The 18325-nt window shown below is 35.7% G+C and overlaps 1 protein-coding gene across 3 annotated transcripts in view; it reads left to right on the top strand.

Moving 5' to 3' along the window:
• The window catches only part of LOC149785972 (BTB/POZ domain-containing protein 10-like), a 46789-nt gene extending 38984 nt beyond the window's left edge, over window positions 1-7805 (top strand). For 2 of the 3 annotated variants that reach the window (XM_089976231.1, XM_089976230.1), the window contains exon 11: window positions 111-7805. In XM_089976231.1, coding sequence (XP_089832357.1) covers window positions 111-367 — 257 coding nt within the window. In that variant the 3' untranslated portion in view covers window positions 368-7805. The remainder of the gene's footprint in view (window positions 1-110) is intronic. The other variant, XR_016424848.1, reaches the window with a different exon arrangement.
• Window positions 7806-18325: the final 10520 nt, after the last annotated feature.

Here is an 18325-nt window from a genome sequence, read left to right as displayed (position 1 = left end):
TTTCTATATTGTGGATACACATCAAGCTAAGAATTAATTTGCTGACATGACTTAGAACTAAAACCCTCTGATGTTTGTTCAAACTGGATATGACTCATCTGTCTTTTCAGTTATCTACAATTATGTGCAGAGACCTTTTCTACGTATGTCATGGGAGAAGGAGGAGGCAAAGAGCCGCCATGTTGATTTCCAGTGTGTGAAGAGTAAGTCCATCACCAATCTTGCTGCTGCAGCTGCAGATACACCACAGGACCAGGGCTTGGTCCAGCAGCAACAAGATGGCAGCATCAATGTGATTCCTCCACAGCCCTCCCCCTCTGAACCTTACCCAGGCGTTGATATTCCACCTGAAGGAGATGTGGACTAATCATCAGCTGTTTGAAACTAATGCCCTACAAAGTTTAAGTGAAGAGAGGGAATTTCGGAACCCAAGACTACATTCAGATTTCTACATCCATCATTAGGAATCTTTGCAGTAGGTATCCTCTTTATCGTGATCATCTTGTTGAAGCCAAAGGTGTCGTACTTTTTTCTTCAATTTTAAAACCAATTTAAATCCCTTCTTATCAGAGGAGTTAGTACCAAACTATTTTAAGAATAATTTGAACTAAACCTTGTTCGAATGATGTGATTTTTGTTGAAAATCCTTATTAACAAAATGCTTGGTGTCAGAGAAGTGGTAATAGTCGATTACAAAAGCAGTGGGGACAAGAATAAGCCTTGCTTTAACAACCTATTCAGTAAGTCTGGTTTTGCCTTACTGTATAAATATTTGCCTTGTATTCATGCAGTAAAATAATTCCTACTTTGGAACAATAAGGACAGAATAGGTATATAACTTATTCTGTTGGTTTTCCAAGTTTATTATAGCTTTAATTTTAAGCCTTCAAGATTGTGTCCAGATGCAAGAAGAGTGTGTAAATCTATATGTGTGTGTATGTGTGTGAATATATATATATATTGGGTGTAAGTTTTTAAACAGTTAATTGAGATAATTTTGTATGAATGAGGTTGTGAACATTGTATTAACTGCACCCCAAATGCATTGACATCTAACATGTTTGCCTGTTTCACATGTTTAAAACTTCAAACCATCTAACGTGTTTGCCTGTTTCACATGTTTGGAACTTCAAACCATCTAACGTGTTTGCCTGTTTCACATGTTTGGAACTTCAAACAGCATACATTTGATCTACATTAGGTCTTCTGTCTCTCTCTCTCTTTGCATTAAATTAAGTAGAATAAATGGTGCAGGCACTAATCTGCTGGCACAGTTGTCAGTCTTGGTCTAGGCTTTTCACATTTTGGTACCATTACAAAAGAGCAAATACAATTCATTATTTGATTACACAAAATCTACACAGTATAAAAGAGCAAATACTTTTCATTGTTTGATAATACCTTCTACACTTTGCAAAAGAGTTAATACAGATTTTGTTATAATACAGTGTACAAGTTACATGTACAAGTCACAAAAGAGCAGATACAAAACATTTTTTTTTATCATTCCATGTACGTTACAAAATAGCAAATAACGTACGTTTTTATGACCATACACAAATTTAAAAACGTTATGGCTTCTGATCTGAGATTTACAAAATTGCAGTCATAGAGATATGGTTGAGAAGTTAGAAAATGCTTGAGTTGGAATTTAAAATTTTATTTTTGCCAATCACAAATGGCATTACATTCAAAAATATATTTCATATTGGTGGAAACTCATAGTCTTAGAATAAAGCTTCAGGTCAGGAACCAGAAACTTTGGATTTCAGTTAATGTAAGATTTATTGTATACAATGGGAACGTATTTAAAAGGGTTTGATGTAGGCAGCACCGTCTTGCATGATATTATATGTGTGTTTGTGCATATGTGTGTGCACACATGCATGTGTGTATGTGTGTTAGAAACCTTTGTGAAAGGTACGATTAAAATTCATTTGGCACAAAGAAGTTGTATTCTGAGGATTTCCACATATGTGAATGGTTATAAGTGAAGACAATCTTGTTTGTAAAATTAAGATGTAAAATATTTTCCTAAGGTAATTATGCTGTAGCAGCTTTTGTCACTCTTGTCAGCAGTAGTTTCACCGGAATGTTATTTTTATTAAATCCTAGTCAGTCTTATGATATTTAAGTTCAAGAACGGGGATAATACTTTCTTGTTGTTTAAAGTTAATCAGATTTTTTTCTCAGGCAATTTAATTAGACAGGCATTTAAACCATGGATTAATAGCAAATTAATTAGACAGGCATTTAAACCATGGATTAATAGCAAATTAATTAGACAGGCATTTAAACCATGGATTAATAGCAAATTCCTTAGAGAATAAAATCATTATATTGTCAGTATTTTCTAATAGTTAGAAATTGTTGTGAAAATAGTATATTGTACCTTTTTGTACATACAATTATGTAAGTGTGTCAGTGTTGCATAGATTCATCATTATTTATGTGGCTCCACGTTTATTTTGATAGCTTCATTTATTTCTGGGTTATTTGTTTGTAGAATTTAACACTGAGCTAATTAACATGTCACTTTATAGATAATGGGTTAGGAGAGTGTACTATTTATCTAATATTATTGTCTCTATTTTTTTAAACATTTTGAGTCTCCCTTAGATTCATTATATCTTGTTAAACGTGGTAATAAATATCTGGGTTTTTAGCTTATAATGCTAAGTGAAGTCATGGTATGGTCAAGTGAATAATGTCCACACATATTAATAAGCTTGTAAGGCCATAAGACCAAGTGTGCTTATGGTCAAGTGAATGATATCCACACATATTAATAAGCTTGTAAGGCCATAAGACCAAGTGTGCTTATGGTCAAGTGAATGATATCCACACATATTAATAAGCTTGTAAGGCCATATGATCAAGTGTGCTTATGGTCAAATGAATGATATCCACACATATTAATAAGCTTGTAAGGCCATAAGACCAAGTGTGCTTATGGTCAAGTGAATGATATCCACACATATTAATAAGCTTGTAAGACCATATGATCAAGTGTGCTTATGGTCAAGTGAATGATATCCACACATATTAATAAGCTTGTAAGACCATATGATCAAGTGAGCTTATGGTTAGCTGAATGATATCCACACATATTAATCAGATCACTCGGGAGGCCATTATTCTGATCCACTTTGATCAAACTTTGAATATATGCTTACATCGTCAAGATCTTGCACACATTTGATAATGAATATGATGCACACATATTAATGAATTTATTCTGCATTTGATTTGACAAGCCTGAATCCACTTGGGGAACTTTATTTCTGATCAGATTTGATGAAACTTTAATTATTGACTATCATCGATGACTTCAGTATATCATCGATGACTTTGATGAATTCAGTATATCATCGATGACTTTGATGAATTTAGTATATCATCGATGACTTTGATGAATTCAGTATATCATCGATGACTTTAATGAATTCAGTATATCATCGATGACTTTGATGAATTCAGTATATCATCGATGACTTTGATGAATTCAGTAATTTATTACTGGTAGATCCAGATATATTAAAAATGTAATCTTGCATCTTGTTTGCTGGGTTTGTTAGCACTGTTAAAGCCTTATTTGTGATCCATTGGGTTTATCGTAAGCATCATTGGTGACTTCGATTATGAGCAAAAGACTGCATATTAATTATGCGTTTATAAGAATTTTTATCAGGATTTTATAAAATAGGTAAAATGAACAGGACAAAGTTTGGGAGATAGTTTACATAGGATGTGTTCTTACATAAGCCTGCTTTTTTAAATGGTCAACTCTAAAGTTACCTAAGCTGTGGATGCTATATCAGGTCTTGTTTCCTATTCATTTTTGTGACAACTTGTATGAGGCATGGTCTTGTTCTGTTATTGTACATGACACTTGTTATTCTTTTTATAGTAATTCCTTTTGCTTTATTGGGTGTTACAGGTTAGAACTGACAGATGTTGATTGATTTTCATAAAAGATATGTGCCTTTCTGCTTTAATTGAATTGGGTGGTATGACCTTCCATGTCTGAACTGTCAGATTTTAGATTTCGTAGAAAATATACAAAAACTGCTTTGATACATCTGTGATCATTAAAGTCCACACAGTGAAGATGTACTATATATCTGTAATTATTATTCTTTTCATTATGGTCAAAGAAAATGTTGGGTAAAATATGAAGGTAATATTAGACACATGGAGAAGTTGAATGTTTGAGTTGTGACTCATAATAATACAGTTGGTAGCTTGAAAAAGACTTGTATGTTTGAGTTGTGAGTCATAATACAGTCGGTAGCTTGAAAAAGACTTGCAAAAAAAAATCAATCAAGCCTTGTTTAAGATAATCAAGGCTTGTTCAGGATAATCAAGCCTTGTTCAAGATAATCACATGGCCACAATGTCATACCACTGTCCATTTGCTCACGGTTTCCACACTCTTTAATACAAAATTGTCCCGGAGTTTTCTTGGATGAAATTGATTTTTATTCCCCAACATTTACTGATCTGTTTTTATTTTGCAACTCTATCTTAACATCTGAATCAGATATAAGTACTGGATGTATCAGTAAAAATAACAGCTATTGAAATTTGTGCATAAGTCATTGAAATGTACAGAATAGAAATGTTGACTTAATTTTCTATGCAAGCAAGTGACAGCTGAAAATTCCCGGTGTTTACCTGATTTTGAATTATATTTGCAAAATTAATGGGCTTTTCCTGTTTGGGAACAAACCCATTCTTCTTTCTGGTTTTTCCCCCAATTTGTAGTAGTGTGGGAACCCTGTTTGCTTAAGAAGAGTAGTGTGTATTGAATTGAATGTTAAAAGTTACCAGTGTATTGTTTTTCTCTTACATAAAATCCCTCTATAAGGTCTAACATTATATACTTACATGCAATAGCTTTTGGTAGATAATCTGATGTATAATCATACTTGAAGCAAAAAAAGAACCATTTGTACATTTACCTGTTGTTCTGATTGTCTATATTTTTAAATCAGGTTCTAGAGCAGGAAGAAACAATATTCCTAGATACATGGTAAAGCCTTAGCACCAGTGTTTTACTATGATGGATTTAAAATCTCCAGTGATATAAACCATTAGCATCTTCTTCATTTATGCTTTCTTTATGCAATCTCAAGAAAGTTTTGTGCGTATCTGAAAGCAATATCAGGATTAGATGTCAGTAGTATAAAAATAAAATTTTTACAAAGTAGGCCAGTACAGAAATATCTTTGCCAAACACAGTGATTTGAAAAATATATCCCTTGTCTTTGCCAGTTATGTCAAGGGATTCACACCAGAAATTTAAATGCGTACTGCTTGTGTTTATATTTGGTTAAATGATACAAAGTGCAGGGGTTATTTAGGGCTGTTCCAGTAAAACATGCTTGGGACACGGGGAAGGTGCTTAGGACAGAATAGTCCCCCATAAATGCAATATAAAATTTTGTATTTTATTGTGAACTCTTTCAGCACCCGAGGATATATTTTAAAAAAAACGACTTCTTTGTATGTTTAAATGTAACATCCCTCAGTTTTACTGAAGTATGGTGTTATCAGATTTGTTAGACATTGTAAGGTTGTAACATATAACTAGGTCAAAGACAATATATTTTTAGGCAGTGGTTATCTTTTCTGACTGACTGGATTGGGTTAATGGACATATACGACTAAAGGAAATATTATGCTGATTAGAATGATTAGACCATAGGGAGATAAAACAATGATTGGAATGATATGTCCATAGGGAGATAAAACAATGATTGGAATGATATGTCCATAGGGAGATAAAACAGATTGGAACGATATGTCCATAGGGAGATAAAACAGATTGGAATGATATGTCCATTGGGAGATAAAACAATTGGAATGATATGTCCATAGGGAGATAAAACAGATTGGAATGATATGTCCATAGGGAGATAAAACAATGATTGGAATGATATGTCCATAGGGAGATAAAACAGATTGGAATGATATGTCCATAGGGAGATAAAACAATGATTGGAATGATATGACCATAGGGAGATAAAACAGATTGGAATGATATGTCCATAGGGAGATAAAACAGATTGGAATGATATGTCCATAGGGAGATAAAACAATGATTGGAATGATTAGACCATAGGGAGATAAAACAATGATTGGAATGATTAGACCATAGGGAGATAAAACAGATTGGAATGATATGTCCATAGGGAGATAAAACAATGATTGGAATGATTAGACCATAGGGAGATAAAACAATGATTGGAATGATATGTCCATAGGGAGATAAAACAGATTGGAATGATATGTCCATAGGGAGATAAAACAATGATTGGAATGATTAGACCATAGGGAGATAAAACAATGATTGGAATGATTTGACCATAGGGAGATAAAACAGATTGGAATAATGTGTCCATAGGGAGATAACATTTGAAATTTGAATGATGTGGCCATAGATTAAACAGAGACTGGAATGATGTGGACAAGGGAATTAAAACATTGGAATGATGTGGACAAGGGAATTAAAACATTGGAATGATGTGGACAAGGGAATTAAAACATTGGAATGATGTGGACAAGGGAATTAAAACATTGGAATGATGTGGACAGGGGAATTAAAACATTGGAATGATGTAACCATAGGGAGGTAAATTTAAGAAAATTGATGTGACCATATTTGCAAGTTAAAGGATATCTATTAGAAAGTGCATCTTTTAGAAATGCTTGCAGATTTAGAAAGGTATGTTAAGTAAAGAGAGCACTAATGTGACCTAATGACCACATTTATATTGTGACCTAATGATGACCACATTTTGGGGCCGCGAGTGGCCAAGTGGTCTAAAGTGCTCACCATTCCTGATCACTGCCATCTCACCGCTGTCTGCGTTGGTTTGAGTCTCAGGCTCGGCTAACATTGGTATGTGAGAAAGCTTGCCAGTAGCTTCTCGTGGGTCGGTGGTTCTTCCCGGGGTTTCCAGGGTTCTTCCTCCACCAGTTATACTGGCCACCATGTATAAAATATAGCCTATCTTGTGCTGAAAAATGGCATTAAACCCTACTACAACAACAACAATGACCACATTTATATTGTGACCTGATAACCACATTTATATTGTGACGTAATGACCACATTTATATTGTGGCCTAATGACCACATTTCTATTGTGACCTAATAACCACATTTCTATTGTGACCTGATAACCACATTTCTTTTGTGACCTAATGACCAAATTTCTATTGTGACCTAATCACATTTCTATTGGGACCTGATAACCACATTTCTGTTGTGACCTAATGACCAAATTTCTATTGTGACCTAATAACCACATTTCTATTGGGACCTAATGACCACATTTATATTGGGACCTAATGACCACATTTCTATTTGGACTTAATGGCCACATTTCTAAACGGACCTGAAAGAATAAATTACTGCATTAGTTAAATTCACCCCTTTAGATGAAGGTCTGTTTTAAGCAATTGTCAACCAAAACAAATGTCCACTCACTTTCAGCAAAATAACACTGCCATTGTCATTTTGAAGTTGGAATGCTTTGTATGATTTAGGCAGCTGTCTAGAGGAAACAGATGAAGACAGAAGAAACAATATGGTGCTGTTATTGAAAATTATTACATCCATTGCTATGAATTTTGTTGTGCATAAATATGTTCTAGTTTTGATGACTTAATAATATTCTTCAGCCAGAAGATGTATATATACATTGATGTGATTTATGAATCCAGTAACTTTCCTTTTTTATGTATCATACAAAACATTTGTCAATGCAACAAAATAAAATACTTTTTTCTTAAAAGTCTTGTTCATAGTTATTTGAATTTTTATGTTATTTTCCAGTCATCTTTGTATGCCTCCACTATTAAAGTACATAGGGGCATATGGTTTGATGGTATCTGTTTATTAGAGATGTACTGTATTACCAGTATACCAGTTTACCATGGTATGTTTTTACTGGGGTACATAAAACATGGTACCTTTTCACTGTACCATTACTTTGTAGTTTCTGTCAGTGAGGAATGTAAAAAAAATTCCAAGTAATCTTGTTACAAATTTAATGATATTAACAGGACATTGGCAGTCTTCATTACAGAAGAAATTAAAAAATTTATTCATTCTTTTGCAAGAAGGTTGTATTTGTCACAAATTAATTTTGAATATTACAAACATAATTATTTTTTGGATCCTTGAATCACATGTTTGACACGTGTTACACATGCCAACATGGTGGCCAAATGGTATGTTGTAAAGATAGTTGGGACAAATCCAACATTTGGAAAATATTTGGATGTAAAATTAACAAAACAAAAAAATAATGTTTTGTAGTTCTTAATGGCCATGCTAGTGTGTGAAGTACATATATTCCTTGTAAGATTGGTAATCAACCTTAGATCTTCAGGAGAGCCGTTATTTTCTCTTTCAATTTTATGTAATTTGTCCACTAAATATTTTCTTTGCTGAGAGTTTTTTGTTTACTTTCCCTCTTATAAATATCTTGTCTGGGTTTTAGAATCCCACTTAAAGTTTCTCTGCCTAATATAACAATGGTGTGGTTAGTAAATTGTAGGATTTAGTATCAGCACTTCCTTTACTTGAATGCAATTGCCCAATAACTCATTATTAATGTCGTAAGATACGTCATTGATGTTTTCAGCAAGTCCATGCATCAACGTGCGTTGTTTTTATGTTCACGATGTGATTGATGAGCAATGGATAGCAAATCGATGCTGTCTCATTAATGGCTTCTGGTGCATTGTTACCAGCACGAGTTGATCCCACAAGTGTTTCCAATCGATCATCAAGTTTGTTAGGGTCATACAGTCCACCAATGTCTTACCCTTGTTTTGGTTGTACCACCTTTCTATTTGTTTGTCTATCCATTCAGAATATTCTATCCGTGTGCGAAGCTCGTGTGCAGGTTGTTTCTCCATCCGCTTTTTATTCTTTCGAAATTGGCTTCTTCTTCTGGTGTTGTCGCAAGCGATACACGTATTTTTGGTTGGTGTGCACTTTGCGTGTTTCTTTTTGTGGTTGTGCAGGTGCGGATGTTTGGGGTGTACGTATCATAGAGCGATTTATGTTTCTGTTCTTTTTGTTGTTGCTGATGCTGTTCTTATTGTCTTAGAAACACTTCGTGTTATTGTTTTAGAAAGTCTTGTTGTGATTTAGAGGGTATTACTGATTGAGGTTCGAACAGTGTCATATCTTCTCTCCATAAAGTTTACCTTCTTCAGTTGTTCCGTTTTTGAATGCATTAAGCGTTGTACAAAATGATTCCACCGATCACCAGTAATTTCTTTCTTTCCAGTAAACTCCCTAAATAACATTTTCGACAATTTAGGTGTCCATATGGTTATCATGTGTCTTTGATGGCATTTTTACCAAAAACTCTTTCCAATCGCCGGGTATTGTAAGAGCGAAATATAAAGGATTTACAAAGAACGCCTCGTAATCTGTTTCGCCAAAATATTGACCCAATGTTGGCATCTGCGACTTGTACTTGGGTGGCAGGTCCGATCTGCGATTTGTACTTGGGGTGGCAGGTTCGATATTCTATTATCTGCATCTCTACGATGAAGCACACGGTTGGCTTTGCAAATACGACTTCTCCATTTCATTGGCGTCTTTTCTTTTTTTTTTTTTTTTTTTTTTTTTTACTTCAGTAATCGCCGCTGGCAAGTATTCAATATTATCTACAGTAGCTCGTGTGGCTATCTTGATATCCACGGTTCGTTAAGCTATTTTACGGACTGGTTGTTCTTCTGTTCCTGTTAGTTTCTTTTGATGGCTTAATCAGAGGTTCAAATAATTGTTTAAAGCCCGTTATGCAGTTTGTATTGACTGTAACATGTCTTTGACACTTTTGAGGTATTCCATTACATTATGAGTCAGTTCCTGATGTTCGCGATCAGTTTTACTGCGTCGCTTTTCGTACTCTTCATTGACTTCACTGGCCGCAAGCGGAACTTTCTCTTTAGACAGTTTATGTAATTAATAACAATAATATACTTTATTCAGTAATTTAGGCCACCGGCCCATATTACAAAATAAAGATAAATATAATGTGCGCCATGGTGTAGAGAAGTTAAATATGGTATCCATCATGTGTATACATACATAATTTCCTATAATCAGTGCATTATTGTAACAAGAGGTTACTACCTCTAAGTAAATTATTCACCATTTGTTCGAGTCATCAAAGATTGTCTAAAACGTAAAGCCGAATTAATGTAGTAAGAAAGATTTCTTATAATTTACATATTACCATGACTCATGAGAGATACCAATCTTTTTAACATATTACCATGACTCATGAGAGATACAAATCTTTCTAACATATTACCATGACTCATGAGAGATACAAATCTTTCTAACATATTACCATGACTTATGAGAGATACAAATCTTTCTACAGACGGATAGAGATAATACACTTCATTAAAGTATTTCTTTCATAAAAGGTCATAAGCTGGACAAACACAAACAAAATGGAATTCAACTTCTACCAAATAAGCATTTTTTTCCGGCATTATTCACAATACATATTATTTCTCTCAATCCTGCTATTCCTACCTGTCTCTGTTTTCAGCGTATGCGCTGTGCAGCTAAAATTTAGCAAGTGACTTCCTACGAAAATATGATTCTCTACATGATAGGTATTTTTCGGTTCTAATTCGGTTTTATACATGCAATAGTACACATATTTATGTGAATTGTCAAATATCACTTTGCCATTTTTGTAGTGTCGAATCCTTAATTCTTTGCAAAAATAGTGAGAAAAATCGCTTTTCGTCTCTAACATCTTGATTTAGCCAAACTACCCAAAATCCGAAGCGAAATAACATGTCTTTAACTTTGATAGCCTAGGTGACACGGTTAGTTTTATCTAATATTTTCAGGATTAAATTACATTGGTGTGGGTAGCGAGTTGAAGGCATTCTTACATTTAATACATCATAAAAAATACAAGGTACAAAGTGAGTATCTTCCACACTCCCCTAAAAACAAAGTTGTATTAGTTGTAGTTTAACGAACACCTAAATACTGTTTGCAAAAAATTGTATAGCACAATTTCAATATTTCTACTAAATTCATATTCACAAATTTCTAACCCATAGCAAGCAATTGGTTTTTATTACAGAATTAAAAAATTGTAAAACATCGTCTACATTAAAACAGCCAAATCGATTTTGATAATTCAAATTCCTTGGAGTTGCTTTCTTTGGCTGAGCTGCTAGCACCTGCTTAACTTTCGTCCAAACCAACTTTTATGCACTTGTTGTAATTGTTAAATTGTCATGTGAGAGTTTGCGTCCAAACCAGCACGATAATTTTGTTTCGTCCCACCTGTCAATTCAGTAGTGAGAAAAGTCTTTGGGTCCTTAGTAATCCGTACAAACATTTCACAAAATTCATCCCATGATTGGTCAGCGGCAAGTCCAATGAATACTCGGAAGACCGTGCATATAAATCCCATGAAATATCATCAACATGTTACGCTTGTCACGCATCACTTTATGCACACGTGCTTATCGTTGAGTCAAATAGATCACGTCGGTGTGTGTCGACCGCGTACAATTTTTCTTGCTTGATTGTTTTGATTTTCAGGTATCACATCGGGGACACGACTAGATTATTTTCAACTGCATCCAAATCGTCAATGGTAGGTGTTTCATCAATTATGGAAAAGATATCGATGGTGGACGATGCTTTGTCACTTGATGCTTTTCTTAGGTCTCTGATAACATCATAACACGGTATTGCATCAGCAGGGGGCCCCCGAGTGGTCGAGTGGTCTAAAGCGCTCTCCGTTACGGATCACTGCCATCTCACCTGTCTGCGTGGGTACGAGTCTAGGATTCGACCAATGTGGGTATGTGAGAAAGCTTGCCAGTAGCTTCTCGTGGGTCGGTGGTTCTTCCTGGTGTTTTCCCGGGTTCTTTCTCCACCATTAATACTGGCCGCCATACATAGCCTATCGTGTGCTGAAAAATGGCGTTAAACCCCACAACAACAACAACAACAATTGCATCAGCTGACGGCTCAATTACGTACGACCGATCTCATGTCAACCATCACCTGACGGATCAATTACGTACGATCGATCCCATGTCAACCACCAGCTGACGGCACAATTACGTACGATCGATCCCATGTCAACCATCATAAAATCATATTATAAAACAGTTGTGGGTTTTTTCTGATCCAACGGGGCAAAAATTAGACCCAAAACTGACTTTCGAAATACGGAACTGATCCCATCACATATATGCTTGAGTGGTTTAAGTGCTGCTTGTGTAGAGAAATCAGTGAATGCAAAGCTGAGCTTTTTATAGCTGTAAATTTCCTTTTTCGTGATGCCACTGAATAGGCCTAATACTAATACTATTATTGTATAACACAGTCATTCTTCATATGTTGTGCCATGTCCCATGAAAACTCGTACTACAAATCCAACCAAAGCTCGAACCCGTAATGGACGACCCGCAAGCAAAGGAACTTGTGTTCGATTTGAGCAAACAAGTTCACGTTTATTGGAACATACAGTTTCAACTGGAAAAGCCGTGGACGCAAACACGTGTTTAAAAATATCGCCGACGGTGATATCGCTGCCAAATAACCAAATTTAACAGGAACACCATGGAGCAAATATCCTGGTGGAAAATATATACCTTGATACAAGTTACTGTGGGTCCGTAACACGGCTTGATATACGACTTAATTCTCACAACCAAGGCCTGGTGAGTCACTTGTAAAGTAAATCGTGTTGATGATGCATGTTACCGATATGACTTTGTTTATAAAGCATCAAAGGATATCCGTGTACGTCAATTTTCCTCCGTGGGTCTCATCCATGACTTAAATGTGACAAAGTGTTGTGACAAATTTACCTAACAGTACTATGAAAAATTTCACGTGGGTGGTTTGATGTCCAAAATACCAAACGAGGTTCAACAATCTGATCTCTTATTTCTTCCACGTGTTCGTGTACGTGATCGACAGACCCGATTACACACATACACGGGGATCATTAACATGGCCCCGATTTTTACAGGTGGATCCTGATAAAGAATTTCTTGGATCTGTTGCTGCGCTATTGGTGAAATGCCATGTGTAAGACACGTTCGTGCAAGACAAGTTAAATACCATGTGTAAGTTCGTGTAAGACAAAGTAAATACCATGTGTGAGTTCGTGTAAGAGAAGTTAAATACCATGTGTGAGTTCGTGTAAGACAAGTTACAGCCCCAATGCTGCCGTTACTTTAAAATTGTTGTATATGACAAAATCATCCAAATGCTACTGAATCTAGAAAGATATTGATTCTTATCATTTTTGGGTTCCATTAAATCCAAATAATATCGACGTTTCATCACATTATGGGCCAAAGTGCCCCCATTTACTACTTATGAGCCTAATTTCTCCCTCGAACTGAGGAACCATGCCATTTTTCAGTGTGTACAATTTCAGACGAAAGCTAGAAAACAAGATTTGATGACGTTACCGTCTGAAATATAAGAATCCAACACTACGCTATGTCGGATTGTCTTCAGCCTAACTTAGCCTTTCAAATTAATTCAGCGCCCCAGCTGATCACCAATATTCATTTCTCTTCATTCGCTCTCGAATCAGTTTGTACAAACCGTGCAAATGTCGTTTTTAGATTAGTCGCTAACATAATTTGTCGAATTTAGCACATCGCTACTGCTGGAGCACTCCCGAAAAAGAACGGAATTGCGAGTGATTTCGTAGAAGGAATTAATGGGTGGCACCTCATAATTCTAAACTGAATATTTGAACGTCGTTTAAACCTAACATCTTGATTATTGCAAAGAATGGTTTATGTTAAATAGCTTTTAAAACAAAATCATTTCGCCAGTAGTTTCTCGTGGGTCGGTGGTTCATTCTGGGGTTTTCCCGGGTTCTTCCTCCACCATTAATACTGGCCGCCATGTATAGCCTATCGTGTGCTCAAAAATGGCGTTAAACCCAACAACAACACAACAACATCACCTCCTTCCTTCCAAACTTTAGTTAGACTGGAAAAATGGTGAAATGTATGATAAACTGCGGCCTTGGGGCTTTAATATACATCGTGACCAAGCTACCGTGGAAGAATTATTACTTGCGGAACGGCTATTCTGACATCAGTACGCGCAATAATTGTTAAGGAAACATCAACAATCTCACGAATGTGTAACAGGACTTGCAATAGTCATACAAGCATTAAATAATCAAATCACAGGTGTAATTGGATTAAAAACAGCTGACACGAATCGACAAGAGACTGTCAAGGTCACTCAGAAAATGATTTAACAACCAAAACCGATAGAACCACTGGAAATTTTTTAAATTCTGTATTATGTACACATGGTGAGTTAAAAGGTGGAAAACGTTTTGCTACTGACCCGGCATGGTTCGTCGATATATTGACAGTTTCGGAACAAATTGATAATCCAAGACAACCACAAAAGCGTAACCGTTTGGGGCCGTCATCGGGTCGACCAAAGCCGAATGGACTACATCCACCAAGCCGAGCATTTGTGCTAGAGGAATTTCATTCTTTCCAGCAAATATGCAACTGCCGCCAAGATCTGTTTCAAGACCTTAATCATTCCAATTAATAATCGCCCGAACATTCTGCAATCTGATTAGATATAAACGGTCACGTGATACTGATGAAGACTGTTTTATACATCGGTAAATTCTGCAGACTATTTCTGGTTCCCAATTTCCAGGTAATTTTATGTGAAGCTTCATCTATTGTTACGTTTCGGCTCTTATAAAACGCAACAAGAAAAGAGTGAAGACAACAAGCTTTGTAAAATTGAACAAATAATTTATTTCCTTAGAAAAACAAGGTAAAAATGAGAAAAAGAACTTACGGTTCTACAAATCAAAACCAAAAAGAATCCAAAAATAGAAGTCCTAGAAATAAAAAGTCCTAAATGAATTTGAGTTGGAGTCCTGATAAAAAATCCAAGATGGAGGACGATGACGCATGCAATAGTCAGTGTTGTCCTGATATGTCAACAGTTCCATGTTGAACCATAGAAACTAATATTCCAGTTTTCAATTCCGAATAAAATTTCAATAAATTTCTTTGTCCAAGAATTCTGTATGAGCACTTAAATATTTCCAGGGAAAAGAATTAATAATTCCATAAAACAGAATTTCAACTCAAGCTGGTCACAACAAAACACCTTTAAGTGTCAATGGTTTATAGCCCAACTGACCAAATTCTCTGTAGGAAACAGTTATACACTAATTTAAGACGCAAAACAGATTCCCATATGAGGGTCACATTTTCTAGAACAAGATACAAGTTTTTTACATGCCTAACATCACGTACACCCAGTATGGTCGCGATTTCACTTAATGAATCTACACTAAAAAAGAATAAAAAATAAAATAAAAAAGTTGTTTACTTCACTCTCACTGATTCTGAACCAAGGTCAGGAACTAGGTCAGCATTAGATACAAACTTTCTATTATTGGGTGTTTGCGAAAAAAAAGTCAGGTCAGACTGATTTCTGGAAAATGTCAAATCCAGTAAATAAAAGTTACATTACAATAGCATGCAATGGAGTTGAAAAAAATAGAACAAACAATCAAACAATTAAATTAAATCAAATATACACAACACTCTGCCAACGCCTTACACCATAATAATAACATCAAACACCTCCCATGTCCGTGCTTTCCTACCAAACGTTTGAAACCCATTATTAGAATCGTCTATTAAAAGTTAAAACAATGTAATTGCACAGTCATTCCTGCACTTCAACACTCGCCCCTATTGCCAACGAAAGCATATGACAGGCTTTACACGCCAATCTTCAAAATATATTGCATTGTACCTTGACAACGTGTTCCGTCAGCTGTAATTAAAGGTCAGGGTCATCTGACGAGCATGGGATCCAACTAAAAAGACGATTTTGCTTTTGAAAATTCGAAATGCGTAGAAATTAAGAACAACGAATGCTATAACAGCACATGCCTAACGCAAGCTTAATGTAAACATAGGAATAGCCTGGTTTAAATAGCATCAACCAATTTATTTTCATTTTTAAAACAAATTGATCAGAACATACTCCTTAAATCAGTGGCATGACCCGCTCTGACACTTTGCCTTATACTACTATAGAAAGAATCGATTACTCTTGGCTAGCTAAGATGGGGCTAAGTATTCTGTCGCAGTGAAGAGGTTAATGAACGAAAACATGGATATACCTAAAAGTGAATACTTTATTGATGAAATCTGCTGATATGATGACAGAAAGGAAACATTGGAATTATCAGGATTAGATCATCGTGGTTAGGTATTTATCGATGTGCAAATTGTTTCCAAATCACTCATAAAGTTAACATAAAGTCCTTCGGACTTTATTTACTTTGTGATTTACTTCGTGAGTGATTAGGTAAAATTTACACATCGATAAATACTCAACCATAATAATTTAATCATCTAATATCCATCACTTCGTATCAAGCGGTGACATACTCACTTTGGTGCATCGGTATACACCTCAGTGATGTTTCCGACACCGTATCAGATTAGCTGTATGGGCGAATTCAGATCGCTCCCGAAGACATTCCACACACAATCTCATGCCTGACACCCTTTTGTGCAGTAACCCGTGCCTTTTTAATGTTGTTGCCAGTTCCAACAACAATCGAGCACATGTCAGGTCGTAGTCCTACATATTCTTTGATTGGTTTACGCGAACATTCTCGTCTTTGAACTTCCCAGCAAACATTTTTATTGACGTTACCAAACAATGGGTACTCTTTTGGATAATCGCTGTTGTATTATTCGTTCGCGAGTATACTTGCGATATCTGAATAAACGTCATCGGAGGTCATATGCATCAACAGCGAGTCAGTGTCGGTATAAAGCATCTTGACACGATCCTGGTAAAACGTTTTGATCTTGTCGTAATAAATCTAGTACATGAACAGCTTTGACAAGTCAAGTACTGATGAACCTAGATAAACATGTTTGGTCCTGAGACTAGAAGCAAGTCTGATTCATTCACTAAATGTAATCTCTGACTCATCCACGATAGCACACTGATAAAGTGACACCCACCCACCAGGCACTGACATCGCTTCTGGTTGCGGTTACTCGTTATGAGTGTGGTGAATCGTTCAGAGTGTTTTCTTAGATCAATGATTAAGATGTATCCGTGGCGGCTATTGCTGTTGTACTCGTTTGTCAATTTGTTGTTGTTGAGTTTAATCATAGTGGCGTGCGAACAATTGTGCATGTGCCACTTTTTCTGACTGCACCGCAGCCTGCTAGTTGTTCCTGGGGAAGGAAATGGTGCTACCTCCCCCAGACTTTTATGAGTTCAAGGAACCCTGATAGTCTGGCCTCAATCTGTGGGTCCATAAAGGTCCCTTACAGTTGAATGGTTGGCTGTCATTAGTGGGAAGGAGAGCTCTGGAACGGTCCTGGTTGCTTCACATCGCTGGTTTCTTGTTGCATTTGCCTGGTGTTTCTTGCGTTGTTTTTTTTTTTTTTTAAATAAATTAATTTTTTTAATTTTTTCAAAATGTTCTAACAAAAGTGTGTGTGGGGGAGTGTTCTATGCTGTTTATAGAGGTTGTTAATAGAAATCATGTATGAAGAGAGATTTTCAAGGTTATTATGGTATTAATAGTCGAGGTGTTTAGGGTGTGCTTCCTACGTTATATTATTTATAAGTTTTTAGATATTGCCTCTTTAAGTTATTTATTTATTAATGTTTTCAGAGATCGAATGTTATTTATACTTTATTTAGCAAGAGACCGGAGTCCTAGCCGATTACTCGGTTCGTTAAGGATATCTAGGACATCCGATTTTGCGGTTTCTTTAGTTTTTGATAGGTGCTTCGTAAGTGAATTATTTATTAATATTTTTATAAAATTGAATGATATGTTATGGGTTGTTACGTGGGGGCTTCTGAATGTATTTAGCTAGTTACTGGGTCTTTTGGTTTTGTGGGGATAGTAATTATATTTCGTTCCTAAGTCCTGCTGAGTCTATGAATTTATTTATATTTTTATATGCTGATTGTTTATTTTTTATTAGAGTCCATAAGTAACTCTGGGTATGTGTGTGGTGATTCAATCTCTTTTTCGTTTTTGATAAATATTTTCCTAGCGGGTTGATATTTTGGGCATATATTAAATATGTGGTGTAGATCTTCGGTGGTGTGTCAGTTAAAGCAGTTAATGGTTGCTGGTTTGGGTCCTATAAACCTTCCAAAACTTCTTGCTAGTTTAGTTTTTCCAGTTATTATCCTGTTTATGGTTTTCTGTTCTAAATAGGCACC

This window comes from Sinohyriopsis cumingii, chromosome 12, assembly GCF_028554795.1.
Source record: "Sinohyriopsis cumingii isolate HCF-2022 chromosome 12, ASM2855479v2, whole genome shotgun sequence".
NCBI lineage: Eukaryota > Metazoa > Mollusca > Bivalvia > Unionida > Unionidae > Sinohyriopsis > Sinohyriopsis cumingii.
The sequence above is the reverse complement of the archived record's forward strand: the minus strand, read 5'-3'. Positions and strand labels throughout refer to the sequence as shown.